The 23,457-nt window shown below is 36.6% G+C and overlaps 1 protein-coding gene across 46 annotated transcripts in view; it reads left to right on the top strand.

The window, feature by feature from the left end:
• Positions 1-23,457, top strand: part of FOXP2 (forkhead box P2) — a 389,891-nt gene that overhangs the window by 270,332 nt on the left and 96,102 nt on the right. For 37 of the 46 annotated variants that reach the window (XR_014940862.1, XR_014940893.1, XM_085531421.1 and 34 more), the window contains one exon: positions 2,944-3,033. The exons of 7 other annotated variants lie outside the window; for them this stretch is intronic. Coding sequence is in view for 24 of the 39 variants with exons in the window: in XM_085531421.1 (XP_085387547.1) it covers positions 2,944-3,033 (90 nt within the window). In the remaining 15 variants the exon portion in view is untranslated. Of the gene's footprint in view, positions 1-2,943; positions 3,034-16,626; positions 16,683-23,457 lie in introns of those variants that run through there. 2 more of the 46 variants (XM_085532557.1, XM_085532239.1) reach the window with 1 other exon arrangement.

Genomic DNA, 23,457 nt, shown 5'->3' with positions numbered 1-23,457 from the left:
GGCTTACTTGAAGTGTACACGTTAAACTATTAATTTTGAAAGGTGCTTTCAAGCTGTCAATTTATTTTGCAAAGATTTAATGGCAGCAAATGAATTGGTAGAACTTAATGTTCTACAGTCTCATAGTCCTCACATGCAAATAATGTCAGTAATAATTCTTTGAAATTAACGACCTGTTTCTGGGAGGTTGTTTACTAGGTAGCAGTATCTAAAGTTAAGCGGCACACTGGGAGGAAAAGGCACTATATGACAACTGCTATAAGAACAAAGGCTGACAGTGATTTCTCCTTATGAGTTTTAAATCATCTCTGATCTCTTGAAATTGTTTTCTGTTCTTCTTCTGTCTCCGGTGTTTACAGTAATCTAAACTGCCACAATAAGATCACTGAAGTATTCAGGTAGTCATCATTTGTAAGTCGTTCTGTATTAAAAGATGAGCCTTTACTCCTTTAAAAATATCTCAATCGGCATATATAAAACAAAATAGTTTAAGTAGAAGAGGCTTTTATGCAAACACATCCTGTTGTGCTGCCTTGCTTCTTCATAAAGTGGGACTCTTTGTAGTTAGTGGTAGGAATTCGTACTTTCTTACACGGATTCCATGGAGGTATGCAAGCCACAATTGGAAATTATGCTGGCTAGCTTAAATCTAAGCCACATCATACTATAATCCTCTCATTCTCAAGTACTCTAAATGTACAGCTTTACCAGATGCTTGCTTGCTTCTTTTTTGTATTGGTGTGGGATGACTTTACTGAAACAACTCGCAGTGCTCACTGTATTTAGAGTATTCATTGGCATTGAAGAATTGCAGTTTATTTCCCAGATAAAGCCCATGCAATGAATTTTCTGCTATTATCATAAATAAAAATAATTATTTTATGGTTCCCCCCCCCCCCCCCCCCCCCCCATCATCTAATTCCAGATCTCTTCAGTTGTTCTTGTAGTCATATCCTCCTGTTTAGGGAGGTTTGTTTTGCTGTACAGTCTCCTATTAATTCAGAAGCACAATAGTTTTCTCTCCTTCAATCGAGTTTCCCTTTCAGAGACTTTTAGATTAGGAAGGATTATAAATTTGCTGTAGATGTTCTGTTCATGAATTTAGTCCATGTTTTCTGTTTAAACCACTGCAAGATGTTGGGACCAGTTCCTGGTGCCCCTGAAATCAACAGTTATTTATCTCCGGTCTCAGACAGAGCAGGGCTCTCCTTTAGGGTCTGCTCAAGAGCTGCGAGTGTAGAAAAGATTGTGCTGTTCACACAGGAAACCAGGCATCTAGTGATTCCTTGGTAACAAAATATTTCAAGTGCACTTTGAAATATGTTAACTTTTATTTATTTTTGGAGGGGAAAAGCTAGTTATGTGTGTCTGGTTGCTTAGGTTCTGAGGAATGTATAGTCTTTGTAAAGCTGACCTGTAATTACTTGAGAATTTGATGAAACAATAAGGGGATTGTTGTGAGAATGTCTCCAAATGTTAAAAGTATGCTCTGCAAACTTTGTACCAGAGCCTTCTACAGGGAGACGAATCAATGTTGTTAGGAGATGGTGCTAGTGCATTCAGTTTGTTTACTTTGGTTTTCTGTGTCTGCCTGCCTCCTCAGAAAACTTGCTTGGAGCCAGACTGTAGCAGCCCTCTCTCTGTCTTTTCATAATTGATCAGGGGATGACTGCCTTCCCTGAGGGTTAAGACGTGGCAACTTTTTCTGTTTGCTCAGCATCTCAATGCAGTAGTTCAAACATTGTTCACACCAGCTGGCAGTGTAATGCCATATGCACATCTTGTCAAAGCAACTGTTGTCATGGATACTAGAAACTATCTTAAAAACCAGCTCATTTGAGTCTAATCAAAATTGTACCTTTCTTTATCAGTTGGGAATCTTTATTATTTTAGGGAATGTTGATCAAATCCCCTTTATTGCAGTGTTTTCTATGTACAGTGTGTTTTGAATATCATAAAGAATAGGGCGATGCATCGTAAAACTGCAGGTTCTATTTACTGGACTGATTTTTAAAGAAAAATAAAGAGTAGGTAGTTTCACTGTAAACGTCTCTTTATTTTTCATTTCTTAATAGGTATCATTTTATAATACTTGGCATTTAAAAATAATTTTGTAAGGAAAAATAGCGTTTAGCCTTCCTTGGCTAAATTGAGTGTTTGTTTACATTTCATATGTTTAACTGTATTTTACTGAGCTGGAATGAAAACACAAAATAAATGAAAACATTTTCTATTTTGATTGGGATGCTGTCATCCCAGAGCCTGCTCCGATTGGCTGGGGAATAATTTCTTTGTTCTTCGATTTCCCTAAAAATGCAAATGAAAACCACTCATTTTTATTTGGCATTAAAACTGCACTTTATTTTGTCAAAGGAGAGGTTTCTCCTTGAATTGCAAGTACAAAAAGTGTTTTTAATCTTCAATGAATATCCTTATTAATTCACTTTCAAGATAATCTGATGTTGATTTGTCAAATTTAATTACAGCTTCCGGTAACACTTGAAGTCTACTTGCTTTTGCTTCAAAATTGTAATATGAAAATGCAAATTGAATGATAATTTACATGGGAGTGGGCATTTTAGTTGAACACTCAAAGACAAGTTCCTTGTGGAAATGAGGCTATTGATGCAGTTTATGATTTTTCCTCTTCAAGCACTTTAAACAAATTAACTTTATTTCCTGCAGGATTTCATGTACATCCATAAATCCATAAATTCTAGTGAAGTCCTATACGCGTACTTCCAAAGGACCTTTTTTATGCTTCAAGTAAACAAATGCAAACCGACTCTTGAAGTCTAGCAAATACAAATCAAAGATTGCATTTGTTTGGTTGGACTTTTACCTAACATTAACAATGATTAACTCATCTCTTTCTAGGAAATGGTGGAACTTATTTACATTTTTTTTTTTTTTTTTTTTTTTTTTTTTAATATGAACTTTTAGGCACTCCAGGCAGCAAGACAGCTGCTTTTACAGCAACAGACAAGTGGACTGAAGTCTCCTAAAGGCACTGATAAACAGAGACCACTGCAGGTTAGTAAAGGATCATTGCCTCTGGGGCCTCACTTGGAAGGAAGAGTGCTGTGCTTGCTCACACGTGTGGTGTGCGTGTCGTTGCCTGTGCTCTGATGCCGAGTGCTGTGTATTCGCATAAAGGAGGAGGTAGCCCTTCATGCTGGTGACTTCTAATTCACAGGCTGAATTTACCAGAAGTTAGAAAGGCGTTTTGTGATTATAGATACTTGAAAGGTCTGTTACAAAAACGTCTATGCGGATTGACTTCAATAGCTATGGCTTTAATGAATTATTTATAGGTATGTTGCAGGATTGGCACGATTTGTTTATATATATACATAGATTAAATTGTAAAAGTGTCTGTGTTAAGATGAGGAGTGAAACGGTATAGAGGAAGAAATAGTGACACAGTCTATCAATACTACATGTAAGCGATGAATAGGGAATTGTTCAGGAAGTACCAATTCAACTGCTTGAAATTATAGAGGAGTTGCTTCTGTGTTTTTGGAAATACATGGCATAGGTTTTTGCACTTGGATGCTGCTGGGCTACAGAAAGTTTTGGGGAGGATAAGCACTGAATAATTATTTCACATGCCTTATTGATAAAAATACTGTATTGTTCGTAGACGGGAAGCATTTTATTTTTGAAATTTTTTTTTGGAAGTTATAGGTCATTTGTTACTAATTCTGAGTTATGTCTGAAATTGCATTCTGCTGACAAAACCACTTCTTTCATGGCATACAGACTGTTTTTAGCAGGTTTTAATTGCTGAGCTGCAGTTTGTTGCAGACAAAGAGTGAACATAAGTGATACTTCTGTTTTGTTCAGCAAATAACACCTACCACTGGGAATCCCACTTTTTTGACAGAATAACATTTTTTAAATCTAATTTTTAATTGTAATGGAGCATAATGCAGGGAGAGCTCTGGACATTACAATTTGTCTAATCCTGCACCAGTGGAACATTGGAAAATTTGTTTGCATGTGTGATTTTTGTGTACAATTTTGTGTACACAGTCTTCTTGGTGAAATTTCATGAAGGAATGTTAGGCACGACACACAATTTCACATTTGATATCCTCTTTCTTCAAATTTGCTTTTAAAGCTCAGAATAAAAAGAAAGCTACAGAAAGTGAATAAGGACAGTGGAAAAAAACACAAATAACCAACAACCAAAAAAACATCAAAACCAAAACGTGTCAAGTTGGCATTCTGCCGTGCTGTACTTGTAGTCCAGTCTGGAGGTGTAGAGTCCTGGGCCCATCTCACCTTCCCTCTTCTCAGTTTTGACTTCACTTTGCTAATCTCTTCTGGGCTGCAGGCACACAAGAAAAATAGTCATAAATCCATCAGCTTATGAATTGTGTATTTTTTTATATTTTCAGAAGGGAAATTGGTGACCTTGAAAGGTCAAATCGTAAAGATAACTGACGTAATGAATATGGTGAAAGTAGTTTATTCTTGCAGCTCCTTAGCCTGAAAGTTGAGGTCTGTACTGGGAATGTGCAGTTAGGTTCTTCTACCCTGAGGTATCCAAATAGGCCTACACCAGATGATAAGAGAATTACATGAAACAAGCAAAAACATCAGTTTTCTCAGTATATCTTTTTCAGCGATTCCAGCTTACTCTTAATTCTCCAACTTGTAAACTGCAGCAGTTCAATAGTGCTCATCATCTCTGCTTATGTTCTTCGCCCATTGGTAAATCTTGTCAAGTCTAAAGGGATCTGGGGGTACACTACTTGTGGTAGACATTGATGAAAGGAAAGACAACCATCTCTGGAGACAAAGACAGTCATGCAGTCAGCCAAGAGGGATGATGAGATGGGGAAAGGAAGTCTGTGCTTTCCTACTCCCACAGGACTAACCTTGGCTTGATGCCTCATAAATGTCATGGGCTGGTGTGTTCTAGAGATGGCTTGTATTTTGTCTTTGCCAAGGAGGTTCAGTGCCTCATGAGTCATACTTATGAGGCAGGAAGAAGCAAATAAAGCAAATAATTTTCTTTTTCAGAATTGTTACGTGCTCCCTAAAGCCAAGATTATTGCTTGTGTTTTCCAACTTTTCCTTTGATGATCAGTATGTGCTCAGTGCCTCTCATTAGCCTTGGACACTTCATTTGGTTCATTTTTAAATGAGAGGAAAATGGAATATGCTTCCAGACTTAGGTTTATGTATCAAATAACATGTAAATTTAGGTATGAGCACACAAACTCTGTTTTAATTTTCTTCTTTAGTGGAAAGGATATATAAAGGTTTTGAAAATGAGTCCTTGGAGCTTTTCTATTTCTGTCTTTTACTGTTAGTACAGAGCTTTTCATTGTTCATTACGGAGTGGAAATTCACATTTTGAGCATTGTGATGCCTGTTTAACCAAATACTGTAATATGGGTCATAAACTTGTACATTACTATTATTTTATTATGCCAGATTTAACGGTAACTTTGGCCAAAATCTCCTAGCAGTAGGAATTGCAAAATATGTGTAAGCAATTTGGGGTTTATGAGATAAAAATACTCATGCTTGTGTTTGTGCTTAAGGAAACAGACTTCTTTCAATATCAGAAAATAATATTAGCATGTATCTAATTTCCGATAATTTCAGACCATTTTACTAATCTAGCAACTGGAGATATGCTAGAACTGTATTGTAAATCTATTAAAAACCTTATAAAACTTTTAAAACTGGCTTATACATCTGCAAGCAAATGTGGGTATTAGGTAATCCTTGCCACTGCACCTCTCATGTGCTTCATATTTTGATGTAAACTGCGCTATTGTTCCATGTGCCAAAAATGGAAAATGGTATTAATTTTAGTAGCCATCTTGTATCTGAAGGATATTTGGGGGAAAGTACCATATGCTGTATTTATAAGTGTTCTCCCTAATATTCTGTAATGCATCAAGTATTTTAGCGACCTACAGCAGCAACTAGCTAATCAGCAAGTTGAAAACTTATTGAAGAAACCTTCAAATTTGTGTCCACAACTTTGCAAAAACAGGGTGTTCGGTAAGTGGCCAAGTTCTACTGTTTTTTTACCAAGGGGATGATTGTAGAGAACCTCTGGGATTTTTCTTCAGCAATGTGAATGTTTTTTATGTGCTTCTCATGAAAAATCTTTGTAGACTGACTCCTTGCCATATGAGTGATTATAAAAGAAAAATGCTCTCTTCAGCAAATCCTTTTGTATTAGCTTATAATGCAGAGGTTTTCATTTCTAGTAGTTTTCCTGTGTTTTTTCAAGGGGTAGTGGTTTACGTTTAGGTAGTTATACATATATGTATATGTAGAGAGTTAACAGTATACAGGCAAAGATTATCATTTTGCCCAGACGTTTATCTTGATCTACTTTTACTTTCTGATTTACATTTTTCTGGGTTTCAGACTGCAGATGGCATAATCATTAGCATTTCTTAAGCAAAACAGAGGAGAAAAATATCCCATCTGACAAGCTTGAGTACCAATTGTAGTAGCAATTTTACTTTCATGTATAGATACCCAAATTATGTGTGTTTGAAAGATGTTTATATATGCCATTCATGACACTGATACATCAAGTGGATCCAGTCAGTACGTACATTGGTTGATGACATATTTCAGAATAGCTAAGGCAGGTTTAGGATGGGAGTCAAAGATAATGTTAACCTGAGTATGATAAGATAATAGCATTTACTTAGAAAACATAATGCCCCAGGAAGGTTAAGATTTCCATAGTACAGATTTTTGTTTTACAGTATTTTCTGGACAAGATGTGATTGAGGTGTGGTGAAGAGAGCTGATGGCTTTCATGGATTTCAATCCATATTACTGCATTTCTGCAGGAGGTAATAGAGGGAAAATGTCACTTGGTCTCTTATAACCTGAAGATCGTTCTCCTATGGCAGGAAATAACTGTCCTTATGGCTACTGAATAATCTCATGTCATCTAGCCGGGGCTGCGACTCTGACAGCTTTGTTGTTCTCTTTACACTGACAGTCATGAGAAAGACTTGAGCAGAGCACAAGCATAATTTAAAGGTAAATGCTAAGAGTTTGTTACCACAGGTGGGTGTTTATATACAACACCGGAATTTCCCTTCCAGGTAGGCAAATCCTTGTGTTGAGACTTATCTACTCACAATACAGGTACTGTTGTAGGTTACACAACATAGTGATTTGGACAGCTAGTTGCAATCTTATTTGTTTTTGTCAAAAAGCTTTGACAAAAAAAAAAAAAAAAGCTTATCTATTTATATTCCCTATACTTCCTCTAATGAAGTAGTTTATTTTCATAAAGTCAGAATTTGAGCTGTATCTTGGTTAGAATAAATAGATAATTATCTCCAAACCCATAAGTTCATGCATGTACAATGAACTAGCTAGTTATTTTTTTCTCCATCTAGTTTTTTCCAGTTAGGAAATCTGTTGTTTCAACATTAGTACTAATGCATTCTGTATTAGGATGGCATGTCAGGAAATCATGACTCCTGGAATCAAATGGTTAAGCTCAGTGTGTACCAAGCCTGTTGTATAAATATCATGCTGTATGGCATGTTGAGTTGTTAAGGTAAGCTTTGTTTATTTAGCATGAACACTTCACTGAAGTGTAATTGTTTGATAAAATTTGGGCAAGTAAGTATACATTTCAGTTTAATTACCTGATCTTTTTTTTTTTTTTTTTTTTTTTTTTTTTTGCATTTAGCTGTCAGAAGAAGCACTTAAAAATAAAATAAAATACATAGGTAAAATGTGAAAGTGTGGATTTTATATGGTCTTGTGCTCTGATTTGACAGAGGCCATTGGTCATTGAAAATCATGTTATGGATTAAAAAAAAAAGGGGGGGGGGGGAATAATTACATTGAAAAAACCTTAATATGTAGAATATTATATGTTGTCTGAGATTTGAATAGATTTTAGGTAGCCATGGGGAAGACAAGATACTAATGGTGAACATAGAGTGTATTTATATGGTATAAACTATGGAGACCAAAAGACAAAGGAGTGGGTCAGGTATTGTGGGCACACTTTTCTTCAGCACTTGGAAAATGTAGCGTGAAGATATTCATAGTTTGTTTCAGAGAACGTATCTGCCTAATTTCCTTGTTTCTGTGCTACTCTCTTAGTTTGGTCATCTCCCTTTGGATCTGTAGTTGAGTCTGAATGAATTTTAAATTCATTGCACATAATAAATTAGCAAATATATCATTAATATTGTAACTTTTAGTTACTTTTTTTAAACATATGTAAGGAACTGCTGAGAGATAAGAAATGGGTAATGTGAGGGAAAATAAGCAAAAAACACTGTGATTTAAGTGTTGTCCTCTGATTTAGCATGCACCGACTGCAACTGAACAGTGCAAGTAGAATGTCAGTAAAAAAAATTATCAGTTTAAAAAGGGCAAAAACAGTTACAGATTTAACTTAGATTGAGTTTTCTTTTTATTATGTTCAACACAAATAGAAACAAATCCAGCTGGTCTCAAAACTGTCTTTCCAAACGCTGTGTGCTACATATTGAAATTTATCTAATGCTTTCTACTAAGCATAGGAAGTAGGAGGATTTTCTACATGCTAGAAAGCACTGATTTAGAAAAATGCAAATGCCTAATATATAGTGTAAGAGGAGAGCAGTGATAAACAGTCTTTTTCCCTCTTGAGTATAATTCTGGAGGAAATATGTGGCCTACATATAAGCAAACATTGAGGCTTGGGGTAAATTAAATTTGGAGGATAGCTGCTAGAAAGGCGTAAGTCCAATTTTCCCTTGTAAGTCTGTTAGGAGGAATACAGAGTTATCCTCTAAGGTGCAGAAATTTGCATCAGTGATACCCACTCAAAAGACAAGGATAACCCCAAGAGATGGAGAGGGAAGGCAAGAAGTTATTTTTAGGTGAAGTGAGGCTTAGGGAGAGCAAAATAGCCGTGTTCAAACTTCTGGTGGTGTAGGAGACAAGAGGTCCATTTAAGGTAGAGGGATGAAGAAAGTTGTAAAAAAAAAAAAAAAAATGTAGGACAAAACTCACTGGTTTATAATGGAAGTGTTTGTGATAATGCATTTGTTGGAAAGTCCAAATTTGTATAATTACAAATCCACTCTACAAAACCTTTGTAGTGTAGGGATCAGCACTTCATCATGAACAAACTGTTGCAATATAAAAATTTGGGGAGACGGAGGAAGGAAGCATTACGCAAGTTGTGTTTACTGAATATGCAGAATACTAATTAGGATTACAATACAGGGATTTCACAGAATCACAGGACTCTGTGGAGGCATGTTAATATTAAACTCATATCTGTGCAGCAATCTGATGTGCCACTCCATTACTGTCACCTCCATCACAGTCATACCCTTCCACCTTCATCTTGTACTGATTCTGGTTCTGTAGGAATTTCTGAGGGGCTGGAAGGAGAGGGGAAATGAAGCCCAAATGCACGTACTTCAATTATTCAGAAAGGCAAAATTTTGGGGAGCTCTTTTTGCTTCAGCTTTTATGTAGCCGACCAGCAGACTCATCTTTTCCTCATCCTTTAGGATTGCAGTATCCTGTCTCATATCAGTTAATATTACTATGTACTGGATGGATGGGCTAGTTCTTATATGCTGATTAATGGTAGGCCGTGCTGTATGGAGAGGTGCCTTTATCTTTTGCAGGTAAAGCATCAGGGGAGCCCTGTCCCCTGCCAGTCAGGTGACTGCACTATTGCTTCTCGCTATGCTGTGTACATTGTTCCTCCACGGTGGTGCGAGATGGAGGACTCTTTGAAGTAATTCTGCTAGCTCATGGAGTGGTCCTGATCGGCCTGATTCTTACCAGCTGGCTCATTGCCCAGACCAGCTGGTGGAGAGCTCTGGGGGGGGGTGCATGAATGCTACCCTCATAGTGAGTGGCTCTTTTAAAAGGCCTGCTCCCAGGCAGGTCCCTAATTATGCCACTTTAGAATCACACCACTCCAGCAAGATGCTCTTGATACTCTTGAGGTTAAAAAAAAACTGCACTAGTGTCCCAGTGCAGGAAAGAAGACTGAACAAAATATTTTATGAATACTCTGGCCACATGTAGATGTTTTGAAACTCTCAAGGTAGAGTACTGCTAAGCTTCTATTTTTTTCACAGGAGTTTTTTACATTTCAGCTGGCAATTAGAAAAGTAAAAATAAATAAATAAATAAATTCTAAAAAACTGAAAATTCTGTGACTAAATAGTGAGGAGTAACAGCAAATGCACCTTTCCACATATGTAAACATCCAGTCTCCCCTGTGTAGCCATCCCAAACCTCCACTGTACAAATAACTTTTACTTTATAAATTGTTATCTTGAAATTTTCTAGTCATCTAGACGGCATTTTCAAGTAATCAGACAATATTTAGAAGGATTTTAGTTTGTGTGTTCAAAGGGACTTTACAGGAGACATGGGGAGCAGGCTAATGAGGAATCTAAATGTAAGCCAAGGTCAGTGCAGGTGTTGATTTTGGTTTATCTTCATTTTGAATAGAATTAAATTAAAATCATCTGAATGAACATGCATAAACATTATACTGTAATATACAGGAATAGTGTGTGAGTGAAGCTGAAGCAATAGTGATATAGTGGATTGGAAAAGCACATCAGCCCGTCTTGTACAAACTGTTGGGAAAGGGGGTTGTCCAACAATTGCCTCTTTGATGTTCTGGACTTTTTATGTGTCCTTATGCTTCTAATATAATTTTCTTGAGACAGAGAGATGAGGGTGTTATGAAATAGAATTAATGGTGAAAAATTTACTAAAGACTACTTCAGTGTTTTGCTACTTGATTATGTGAAGCTTTGAAATGCAACTGTATGATGATAATATGTACAAAGGAAACTGTATGTGGTGCCAAGAGTATCAGTGTACTTCAAGGATTTTACAGCAAACCAAAAGTGGAAATAAAGCATGAGATTTTTCCTCTAAGTGTTCACAATAAATACATTTGTTCAGGAAATAATGCCTTCAGTATGATAGAAAAAGCAGCCTTATAATGTTGAGGAAAACCAATAGAGTAACACAACATGCCAGAAAAAAATAACAAAATGAGCTCTGTGCTTGTAAAAAAGTCTTTTCCAAATTGAGGCAGCTGTAATTTAGCATGCAGATTTGGTCTATAGGTTTGATGCTTAAGACTAATAACATTACCTCCTTAAAGAGAAATATTTCCCAAAATATGATATGGTATGAACTCATATACAAAACAGTGTGCTTTTCTACCTCAAAACTTGTTCAGGATCCCATGGCAAACCTGTTTGAGGACATGTCTGTGAAATGGAAGTAGTATAGCAAATTCAGATGTGAATGGTAATTGATTCTTGTCTGTGTATATATATATATGTATATGTATATAAATATATATATTTGGCTGCTCCAAAGGCTCAGATCAGAGGGCTGCTCTGAAACTAATGCCTGCTATTTTATAACAATGTCGATGACGTCAAAGGTGGATGTTGGTGGTATGGCAGTAGAGTTTGAACCTTCCCACCAGTATTCCATTACATTTTGTTTCAGTGGGACAGATGGCAGCAGAGGGGCAGTGTGACAAAATGGCATCTGACATGGAAGAGCATATGAAGTAAAGGTCTGTCATTGAATTCCTCCAAGTGGAAAATTGCACCCATTGACATTCATCAGTGCTTGAAGAATGTTTCTGGTGGCCAATCAGTGGATGTGAGAGCACTGTGAGATGGTGGATGTTATTGCGCACTTTGTATCTATTTTAGTATTTAAGAAAATAAATAGGAGGCATTAATTTCAGAGCAGTCAACCTGTTTAAAAGTCTTAATTAGAAAGAGTTGAAGTAATATTCTGGGTAAGAAAAGAATAGCCTAACTACAAGTCTTCCATAGCAGTTGAAACCACAGAAATGAAGATAGGGAGGGATAGATCACAAGAGTTTCTCAAGAGTTGCTTGGCTTTGTACAATACAAACTAAGTATCGAATCACTAACAGAATTTAAAAAGTAATTCTAAGAAATTTTAGAAAGTACAGCAAAGTACAAGGACATATGTTTAGGAGCTAGGACAGATTTCTGCTTTAAACTTGTATTCATCCTTTAAAAAGTAAAAGAAAGACAAAATCTCGGTTTTATTAGTTTCTATGTAATTGTGAGCTACCAGTGATATGATGTAGATGAGAACTGACAGTCTTAAAGGAATTTTAAAAGGTGTTTCCAATCAAAACAGGAAAGTTTTAAGGCTGTTTTAGAGCGATATCTGTGAGACCTCATCTGAAATAGTGGAAAATATTAGGACATGGTTTAGTGGGCATGGTGGTGATGGACTAGGTGATCTTAGCGGTCTTTTCCAGACCTAATGATTCTATGAAAATAATCAAGCTGATAAATTTCAGGATCTTAATTTAGAAATACTGTCCATATGGGGTCTATTGAAAGATTCAAAGTTCGCATACTGATGCTCTGCATTCCCATGGAATAACAGTCCCTCATTTTGAATATGACAGCTAGTATAGCAGACTTACTCTATACCTCCAGTTAATGCATAAATTCCATGTAAATGGTTATGACATTTAAACCCAGAAAGGTTTTATTCAGACTGGATGCATAGGCTGGAAGGTTGTGATCTGCAGTTGGACTTGATGATCTTCGAGGTCTTTTCCAACCTGAGTAATTCTATGATTCTCCATGCCATTTGGGCCAAGAAGCAAACCTTGGGAAGAAAGAAGCATCTTTAATACTTCTTAAGTAGAGTTTTATATGTGAGAACAAATAGCTAAGCCAAGCATTAATAAATTGTGGCAAAGAAATCTTTTCATTGTTCAGAGAAAATAGTTTTGGGACATTGCTCTCTTGGAAGAGGTGAAGCTTGAGGAGCAAAAAATTTTTGACTTCATCATGATTATTGATGAAACACAGAAGAAATACCTTCAAATTACTAAGTATGGACAGTTTTTATTAGAAGACATCTGTTGTACCATTAATTTTCTCTGCAATAAATATGCTGATGAAAGAGACACAATTAAAAATATTATCTTTTCTTCCTCAAATACTCACTTTTGTAATGTTTTAGAGTATTTATAATGCTGAGGTGATTGTCTCACGGTACTTGAAAACGTGGTGGATTAGTCTTAACAGCCCGCTGATGAGATCATTATTATTGCAACCATTTTAGGGCCTGGCATATAACATGACCCAACAAGTCTCAGAGCCAAGATTAAGAGAGGGGTCTCTTTTCCATGTTGGGAAAGTCACACTAATTTAGCATCTTGCAAAGTGGTTTAGTCTAGGAAAATGTTTGTTTTGGGTGGGAAATACTTTTATAGAGTTGTCTGAGTGATTATTTAATCATTGTAATTAGACTGGGTTGCTATAGCTTGTATTGTAGTACTCCAGACATACTTGTAGAAACAAATAATTATGATTTCATGTGTGATTATTTAGAATATTTTTATTTACTGAACATTTGTGGCATTAATTCAGGCTTAATTCTTGCGATAAATAATATCCTTAAATGCATGCAGAGATAACATCATATCAATAGTTGTTAAGACTAATATTCCTATATGTATAAATACATATATATAAATTGGATTTCAGTAACATAGTTCATGAAAAATTAAATGGCAAAACTTACCATTGTTTTAATGTCTGGATTATCAGTACTACAGTATTTAGCAGATTTTGTTATCCTGTGCATCTGATGTATTTTTTGTTTACTATACATGTAGTAAGAGGGAAATTACTGGTAGTATTTCTGAAATTATCATGGAGTAATGGCATTATTGATAAAATAAATTCTAGTCTAACAAAAACCCACAGAAAGAGATTATACTTTTATTACATGTGGAATTAATTAGCTCTTACATGAAAACTCAGAACCACAGAGTGGCTGAGGTTGGCAGGGACCCACAGGTCCATCTGACCCAACCCCTGCTCTTGCAGGGACACCCAGAGCAGGGCACTGAGTCCCACATCCAAACAGCTTTTGAAGGTCTCCAAGGAGGAGACTCCTGAAACTCTGGGCAGTCCATGCCAGTGCTCCATTGCCTGCACAGCACAGGAGTGCTGCTGATATTCAGAGGAAACCTTCTGCATTCCAGTTTGCGCATGTTGCTTTCTGGCCTGGCACTGGGCACTACTGACCTGAACCTATCTATCTCATTCCTTTTTACACTCATCATTGAGATATTTGTACACATTGATAGGATGCCCCTGACCTTCCTCCTCTTGAGACTGAACAGTCTCAGCTTCCTCAGCCCCATCTCAAAGGAAAGGTGCACCCATCCATTCATCATTTTGGTGACTCTCTGTTGGACTTTCTATCCAAATATCTCTCACACTGGAGGGTGCAAAACTGGACACAGAACTCAGGCACTATAAATGATTTTAGTGCTGTCTGCATTGGTGAGTTAAGATTTGATGTATCAGGGAAATTGATGCAGATGCATATCATTTACACAGAAATTGTTTTTAGTTTACTCAGAATCCTATTTCATGGAAGAATCCTTGCTATTCAAATCACTTCCTTTCCCAGTGAAATTGTCAACAAGAATTCTAAAAAGATTTTGAAGAAGTTTGCTTTACCTGACAAATGTTTTCTGTTTTCCCGGTTTTCTTTTTTCCTTGCTTGTAAACATGATTAGCTTTGAGCCTTAAGAATGCTTCTGCTACAGCAGTGCAGCAAGTAGATCGTTCCATTTTATTTATGGGAGTTGTGACTTTCATTTCATTACGTATCAAGTCAGTCTTACTACTGATTATTTATTGAAATTTAAATTCCATAAAAATGTATCCTATGTAGAATCATAAATAGTGTGGTTTCTGTCCTAGAGAAAAAAAGAAAATGAGAAACTTTCAGTTTTGACAAATACTGGTCTAGACAGTAGGCTTGACTAGCAGTCCACAGCTAAACAGCCTCTATTTTTAAACTTAAAATGCATCAGATTATCTGAATATCATCTTAAGTATTGATGTCACTGTTATTATGAAACTTTTGTTCTTCATTCCTTTAATACTTCATGATTTTTCCTCTTGTATTTAGACATTTTTCTAATATGTTTTTGAGGGGTTTTTGTTTGTTTGTTCTTTTTATTTTACGATTTTACTGACGCTTCGTGTTGGGATCTGACTGTGTTAATAACTGTACACAATTTTAATATGACTCATATTTCCAGAGGTTGTACAGTGTATTCTGACAATAGTAACAGAATACAAGAAAGGAAAAAGAACAGCAGAGCCATATGGAGACATGCATCATTGGCAGACCCATTGAAGTGGGACTGAACAGCAGGCAGCAAGTTTATACTCATACATCTTTGAGTTTATTTCATGCCCAACTGTGCAAGCACAAGATCTAGGTGTAGATTATTTACACTTTTTGGAGAATGCCAAAATGCAATGGCTCAAGCTTTGAATAATGGTAAAGGGGAAGAAGATACGATCCATACAGATCCCAAGTTATCTGTACTCTTTTATCATCCCTCCAGTTTTTCTAATACATCTTTTGTGTTCTGTCATTGCAAAGTTGACTTCTAGCTGTAGCTACAAGTGCTGATTGTTCGTAGGACATAATTGTACCCTTGAAGTTCAAAGAGTAAAAGTCATGAACTAACTAGAAGGATGATGTAACAACATATAGCTTGTACATTGACTCAAAATACAAGTAAAGATTAATGGAAGAAAAAAATCATTTAAATACTGCTAAATACAAAATGGGAATTCTTTACTTTTATAGACTCGAAACATCAAAACACTGAGATGTGGGGATTGACTGCAAAAGTTTCACTAAATCAGTATATCACTGTGTTCTTTCACTCTTCCATAGGCTCTCTGGGGCAGTATTGGTGACTGCCAGAGGCAGCCCAGTAGGCCAAATGATCATTTGGTGTAATTTAGTATGATGTTCTGTGTTTTCAACCAGTGTCTAGATACCAGCATGTTTTCCTTTTGAAGGTTCATTTTTGGCATCCAAGTAAACTTGACTTTCTTCTAAGGCTTATTCTACCAGTATTTGTATATCAGTATTTGTAAATATTTGTAAACTTATAGATTTACAAATCACTGTCCATTGGACCTACCACAGCTGTTTTTAATGATGCTTTGAAGAAGAAAACCTCTGTGAGAGTATTTAAGCTTTTCCAGTTCGGTCACTTAAGGAACACTTCTCTTTGTTACACAACAAGGACATCAGAATGACACGGGTGTGTTTTCACAGAGATCATCGAGTCCAACCCCACTGTGAAGCAGCCTCACTACAGCAGGCTGCACAGGTAGGCATCCAGGTGGGTCTTGAATATCTCTGGAGATGGAGAATCCACAACCTTCCTGGACAGCCTGTTCCAGTGCTCCTCCACCCTTACCATGCAGGGCTTTCAATGCTCCAGTTTATGTCCGTTTCCCCTTGTACTGTCCTCAAATACCCCTGAAAAGTGGTTGGCCATGTCCCTTTGACTCACACACTTAAGATATCCATAGAGGTCACCTCTCAGTCTTTTTTCTCAAGGCTGAACAGACCCAGGCTGATCACCCTCCCTTGTAATAGAGAGGCTTAAGGCCCTTTATCATCTTCGTTTTGCTGCCCATAATTACTCTGCATTGTGGTGGAAAGATTGATTAATCTGATTAAGCTTACATTTGATCCTCAGGTGATTACAAGCTACATAGCCACTTGCTATCACCACAGTGTCAGTCAGTTACTCAATATGTCTAGATCTGAAGGTAAGTAACCATAGAAATAGCCATATAATAGACACGGAGAAATGTTGCAAACTTATTAAAACTTCCTTTTAACAACTTAAAAATTAACAGTCTGAAAAGATGGGATGGGATGGGATGGGATGGGATGGGATGGGATGGGATGGGATGGGATGGGATGGGATGGGATGGGATGGGATGGGATGGGATGGGATGGGATGGGATGGAGCAGTTGAATTGGAAGAGTTTTCCAGTCCAGCTGTCTTAGGGGCTAATCAAAAGTTCAAGTGGAAATCAGGGACATTATCCAAATGCCTCTTGAACTCTGTCAGGTTTATGAATTTGCACATAACAGAACTCTGATTCGCTTTTCCCCTGTTTATGGACAAAGACTGCTCCAAAAGTAATGCCTCCTATTTTTTATGTAAGCCCTCAGCGTCAGAGGTGAATGTTGGTGGTAAGGCAGTAGCCTTTGCCCATGTTTGTTTCTGATAGCCTACATAGATCCTACATGTTGTTCCCAGCTGACTGTCACTTTTCTGTTCTACTTTATTTTCCTCTTTTGGTGATGACTAAGGTCCCTATTTGTGTTGTTTGGCTAGCAATGGGTACAAGTTCAGGCTGATAGCATGCCATTTGCTGCACTGAAAGTCACCAGAAAGTACAGTACCATCTGTCTTTCAATTTTTGTATAAATCTTGAATGTTTCATGGTCAGTAGTATAGGGGCTGATGTTAAATGTCCCAAAATTGCTACAGCTGGACTATAATTCAGTGATGGGATGAATACAGGATTGTTCAAACCTATTACTCTAAGTTATAACAGAATTTAAGTTTATTCTGTTGCTAAGCATTTTAGATACAACATTTTTATTACAGGACCTGGGCCAAGAGGTCTTCCAGTCCTAAATCTTTGTTCTAAAGCACAGATTTCTTCCTGCTTTTAGTAAAGCTGTTTAACAACCTAGACAGCATGTGGGCTGTAATAGATATTTTTTTCTTATAGAAGCTACAGGAAGAAGAGTGTTGTGTTCTATGTTTGTACGACTGATTATTCAGTGAATAAGAATTTAACATTAGCATTAGAATTTAGCATTTTGTATTTGGCTTTATCCTGCATGATCATCACTGCATCAAGCATCTGTGATATCATCAGCTATTTCCTACAGGGTCCTGTTGTTCCCCTGATTTTCTCTCGGTTTGAATGAGGTTGACATTACAGGGTGGGGCCTAGTGACTGCCTGAATGCATAAGGAAGAGAGTCAGTATATTAAATTACTCAATAATTCTTGTTTGTATATCAAAAAGGAACCAGCATGCATGTAGAAAGAAGGTTTCATTAGTGAGAACCAAGATTTTGGCTTATTCAGTTAGCTTTCTTTTTGTTGTTCCTTTTATGCTGAAAAACAGAGAGTTTTCTGAAAAGTGGAAAACACTGAACTTTAAAGAAAATGAAATGGTGACCACTTTGTCTTACTTTGCTAACAGCATAAGAACTCCATTTGCCTGTTTTCTGTTGCATTGGATGTTAACTGTAATGGCGTTTTCAACATATTTCACAGGAGGCGTATCTAGTGTCAAAAGCTGCAAAATGTAGGATTTCTGTGTGTTGGTTTTCCAGTTGTGAAGATTAAATTCTCCTCATTTTTGAGAATGAAGTAAAATAATAACAACATTTTATCCTACGTATGTTACCTCTGATGAGGATAAACAGTGTAACCTGAAAGTTTATTTTTATGATACCAGTTAAATTCAAAACAAATGAGGCAAGGCAGCATAAAAACTTCCTAATAAAGGTTAGTGTTCTTACATGACTCTATGGCATATTCAGATTACGTAGTGTGATTTGTTCTGCAGCTGCTTCAAATTAGGAACAGGTGTAGAAGGCAGATTATGCAAATACTCATATTAATGTAATTGTCAAATTGGTGTGTTTATCATTGTGCCTTTAAAGAGTAGCTCATACTCTTATTTTACATGTAAATTAGCTTTATTCTTGAGAGCTACTATTGGATAATGAGCTTATGAATGAGAAGTTTCTAGCATATGGTGAAACATTTCTAAAATGTTACTGAAATGATATTTTCTTGTGTTGAAATTTATTTTCTATACATTATATGAACTGCTGCATTCTCACAGACCTTCATGGACTCCACATCTCTTGTTTATATCAAAAGAAATGCATGTTAAAGGAGGAATTGTGTATTTTAAAAAGTTTTATTATTTAAAACATGCTGTATTTAAACACTATAAACTGGGTGTTAGATTTTAAGTATATATATTTAAACATTATTCACTTCATGTTGTTAGAATGCTTAGATTTTTTAATGATTGATAGAGATTTCTTATATTTTTTGATCAGAGAGATTCTTAAAAAAAAGAGTATGGTAACCTAATTTTCTTCTATTCTAAGAGTTACCTGATGTGGAACTAATTAACCAGAGTTACCCAATGTAAAAGTTCAAGTGCTAGGATTCTGCTTTTGCTGTCTTCTCTTACTTATACCTTAATTAATAATTTAAAATCTATTAAAAGAAAATACAATACACCTTTTTTTCTTTTTTTGAATGCATATAGATGCCAATTTTATATATGCTGTTTCTGAGGCATATTTTATGTTTTAAGCTGAGCCTTCTGCACATTGTGAAACACTCTGTGCTAAAGGCTGAGATAAACGGCTGGGCAAGGCTGAGCTCCTCAGGAAGCAGAGTCTGAGAGCATTGGCTGCCAACATCTGGCTACAAGGCAAACAAGATTAGAATAAAGTCTTTCTGCCCATATCCTTCCTATGATCGTGGCACAGGTGGGCCGTGCTATTTAGTTTTAAGAAGAAAGATCTTTTGATTTTGGATGCATTCCAAGAAAAAGAAAAGAAAAAAAAAAAAAAAAGAAAGAAAAAGTAAAAAAGAGGATAGCTCTTGGTTCAAAGGTAGAACCCAGAGGCATCAAGTTTCTTCCTATTCTTTTTCCCCACTCTACAGTGTTCTCAGCTGGTTAATACATGTGAGCAACCTGAAAATGTGCGCAACGGGTTTAAGGGAGAACATTATCAATTCAGTAGGTTTCTTGTATCAAAATTTCCTTCCTGAAGAAGGAGCAGAATGGGTGTAGCTTCTTCCTTTAGCAAATTATTTAAGATTGTATTGATTTTCACTGTGCTCAGTTGTTTTCTTTACACCCTGTTACCTACCCATGAAATCTTTCATTCAGTTATTAGCATAGTCTCAGTGGAATGAAATCTGTCTGTTTAAGAAAGAAGAGGCTGTGAGGGTCTTTCTGAAGGAAGCTGAAGATGATAAATCTTTTCTTTAGGGTTAGCACGACTGTATCATTTTACATTATAACCATCAACCAGATAAAATTGCAATCTCTTTTTCTAATCAATTTGAATCATATGCATCATTTCAGTGGGATGTTATTGTGGCATTAATTATCTTTGCATTTAGAAAATGTTTTACTTCCACTTGATTACTTGTCATTGGAAATGTTTGCATGCAGAAATGTCAGAGGAAGCTATAAAATATAGGTACTACCCTGAATCTTTGAGAACTCACTTCTTTCCTTGTCAGAAATAATCCAGACAGAAGGAGGTGGTGACACTAAGAAGGTGCACTCTCAGTTACTGGAGAACTGGATGATTCCATTGCTTTTAACAGCTGAGCTTCAAAACTGCTAAGAATCTTGCCCAGGCTATCTTGCTTTTATTAACTTTCTTACTTCACTTCTGCTTTTGGAATTGTTCATTAAGTTATTTAAGGAGGACAAGCAAAATTTTCGCCACTTTTATTGCTCAGCATAAGACTATGGGGTATGCAGTATCCCTTCAGCCAGTTTGAGTCAGCTCTTCTGGTCCTATCCCCTCCCAGTTCTTTTTGCAACCTCAGACCTGTTGTTCTGCAAATGGAGAAGCTGAAAAGGCTGTGGCTCAGCATAAGTGCTGCTGTGCTATGACTAAAACATCAGTGTGCTATCAACACAAAGGATTATAATATAGTCCTTCTTTTATATTCTTGGGATAGAAGTAGATAGTACTCGCACTGCTACTCATCCAGAGTAAAGGAGAAAGACAAAAAGATTAAAAAAGCATCTCAGGTCACTGTCACCCTAAGAATTAGTCAGCAAAATGAAAACTGTTGTACATCTTGTCTGCTCAACAGCGGAGGCTCCAAATCAAGAAATTTGAAATGAGATCAAGTCATTGTGCTGTGAGGCTTTGTCTGTAATTCTAATACTGAACTGAACCCCGTGTTGCCTTGTGAAGAATATACTTGGTTACAGTACAAAATGTTGCAGTTACTGTTTTAGGCACTTCAAAGTTCTACGTAGAATCACAGATTTGTTCTTTGGAATGTACTTTCTCTATAGAAAGCATGTATTTTCTTTGTTCCTTTTTTTCCATTCCCATTCAAAAGGCTAATTTTAGGGCCAGATTTCCAGAGGAGTTGAGCAGTCAGGACTCCACTGACGTCAATGTGAGCTGCAGCTGCTCTGCACCTCTACAAATGAGACTTGAAAGTATTTGTGAAAATTCGGAGCTTCAAACTATTCAAACAAAAAGAATTCTTCTACATCAAATACAATTTTGTTTTCTTGGATGAGCACCCAGATTTTTTTTGTTTTTTCCTTTTTTTTTCCCTTTTGTGTTGTATACTGTGAATTAAGTAGCAGTTTTTGAAGAGACTTCTGGATATTTTGCCAAATCATTCTAAAACTGTCTGACATGTTTTAATTTTAACCAAAGTTTATTTTAATCAAACTTTGGTTAAAAATACAGCTGTAGAGCTGTAAAGCAGTCAGTTTCCCTTATTATGACTAGTTCTACAACTTGTACTGTTTTAAATTGCCTGCAATTAGCATATTTCAACCTTATTTTTAGGTTTAAATTGCAGTGTGAGAGTGTACTCTCCTCTTAGCTAATTAGTGCTATCAAGGAACAGTAGGTTACCTCATTAGTACCATGTGCATTTAATTAAAGAAGAGAAAATTGGAGTTAACCTCATAGTTAATATTTTCACAGAGTGCTACAATGCCAACACCTTCAATTGGAGTCACACCCCTGTGTATCTAATTATTCACTGGTGCCAAATAAGGTTAGCAAGGATACCACCACGCTGTTGACAAAATAATTTAGATGGAAATCTATTTGTTGTTTCTGAGATAAGTTCCATTTAGAGCAGATTGTTTTTATTTCACTATGTTGAGGTAACAGGGTAGTTCCGTCATCTTACCACCCTAAGTAAGTGATTATACACCAGACCTAGGAAAGGACAGGGACTCACGGGGCACTTAATCTCAGACTTCCTGTGGTCTTCATCCACGAAGAGATCAAAGCAGTCTAGATATAACTATTTTAGTTTGGGTACAGATAATGCAGAAACTATTACAGTTGTATTGTACCTGTTTACAGAACCAGAGTCCAGATTTGTTCCCTTGGTAAATGTGCTCAGATTTTCTTATGTCTCACTTGGTGATAGAACACACATTTCCACCATGAGTGCAAAAAGAAAGGAATGGTCTGTCCCGATGCAGAGAGTTCATGTGCCTTCACACATTGTAGGGTGCCTACTCTGGCAGAAGAGTTGGACTCAATGATCTCTTGAGGTTCCTTCCGACCCCTGCAATTTCGCAATTCTGTGTGATTCAGCTCCTTGAGATCTCAGTGAAGTTTAGGGTACTTATTGCTTCTAATCTGGGCTCTGTAGTTTGTCTGTGAGCAGAATGCCTGTTAGAAATTCCAAGAATACCAATAATTTTGAACAAACAGTTAGAACAAAAACCAAAATGAAATGTTGTCATTGGTCTATGATGTTGTGCCTTCTCCAGTCTGTATTATTGGAAGTTAAATCACTATATTTGACTTCTGTTTCATTTTGTATTAGAATGGCAGTATGATGTACTGAACTACAGAATATCACAACATCTATGTAGCGTTGATTTAACTAGTTCTTTAAGATAAACTTCATTTCAAACATAGGAAGATTCCCATTACTGATGTGAAAGGGTATTTAAATATGTCCTGGAATCTTCTGTGTGATGAAGATCATCTCATTCTTTACTTTGCTTGCCCAGAGCTGAAGGACCCAGCCTCATAGAGTCAGATACTCTGTAAGGGGATTTATCATCTAAATGGTGATGTCCAGTGATGCTAAGATGACAAATAATTTTGATCAAGCCATCTGTAAGCTCTGTGACTCAGTTTTCCCATCTGTAAAATGGAATGCACCATGCATGAAGGTGATTTGAGTGCAAATGAATTACTTTTGCACAATGCTTGGGTACTTCAGTAGTACAATACTGCTTTGGACTATAGCGTACTGGTGCCAAATCACATTTGTGTGAAGTGTATTTACTGATTAGATCTGGGGGATGATAGCTGAATGTCTGCAGGATTTTTTATTTATTTATACACAGAAATGTTCACAGTAAATCAAACACTTTCTTGTCTGTTCTCTTAGGTTACCTAGCTCATGTACTTGTGTTGGCACCTGGGTGCTTTAGATATCCACTTCACAAGCTTACTTACAGCCAACCATTTTGACATTTAGCACTGCTGTTCAAATGAAAGTAATGGCTGACCTTTTTAATTTTTTTTTTTCTGTTTTGTTTTATGCTGAAGTAGAAAAGAGGCTCTTCAAACACTGTGCCCTTCCCACATTAGCTTTACTGAGCTTCTGATGCTTAAGGATCTCTAGTAAGTTTAAGGGAATCAGTTGGATAGAGTGGTGAGGTGGAAGTCTGATGTCAGTTGATTTGACAGTGTGATAAAATTTCCCTGTGAGAATCACTGACCAGAGTTTTCT

This window comes from Coturnix japonica, chromosome 1 (assembly GCF_054131305.1).
Source record: "Coturnix japonica strain WE chromosome 1, WE-NBRP24, whole genome shotgun sequence".
Taxonomy (NCBI): Eukaryota; Metazoa; Chordata; class Aves; order Galliformes; family Phasianidae; genus Coturnix; species Coturnix japonica.
This window is presented reverse-complemented; position numbering and strand designations above follow the sequence as displayed.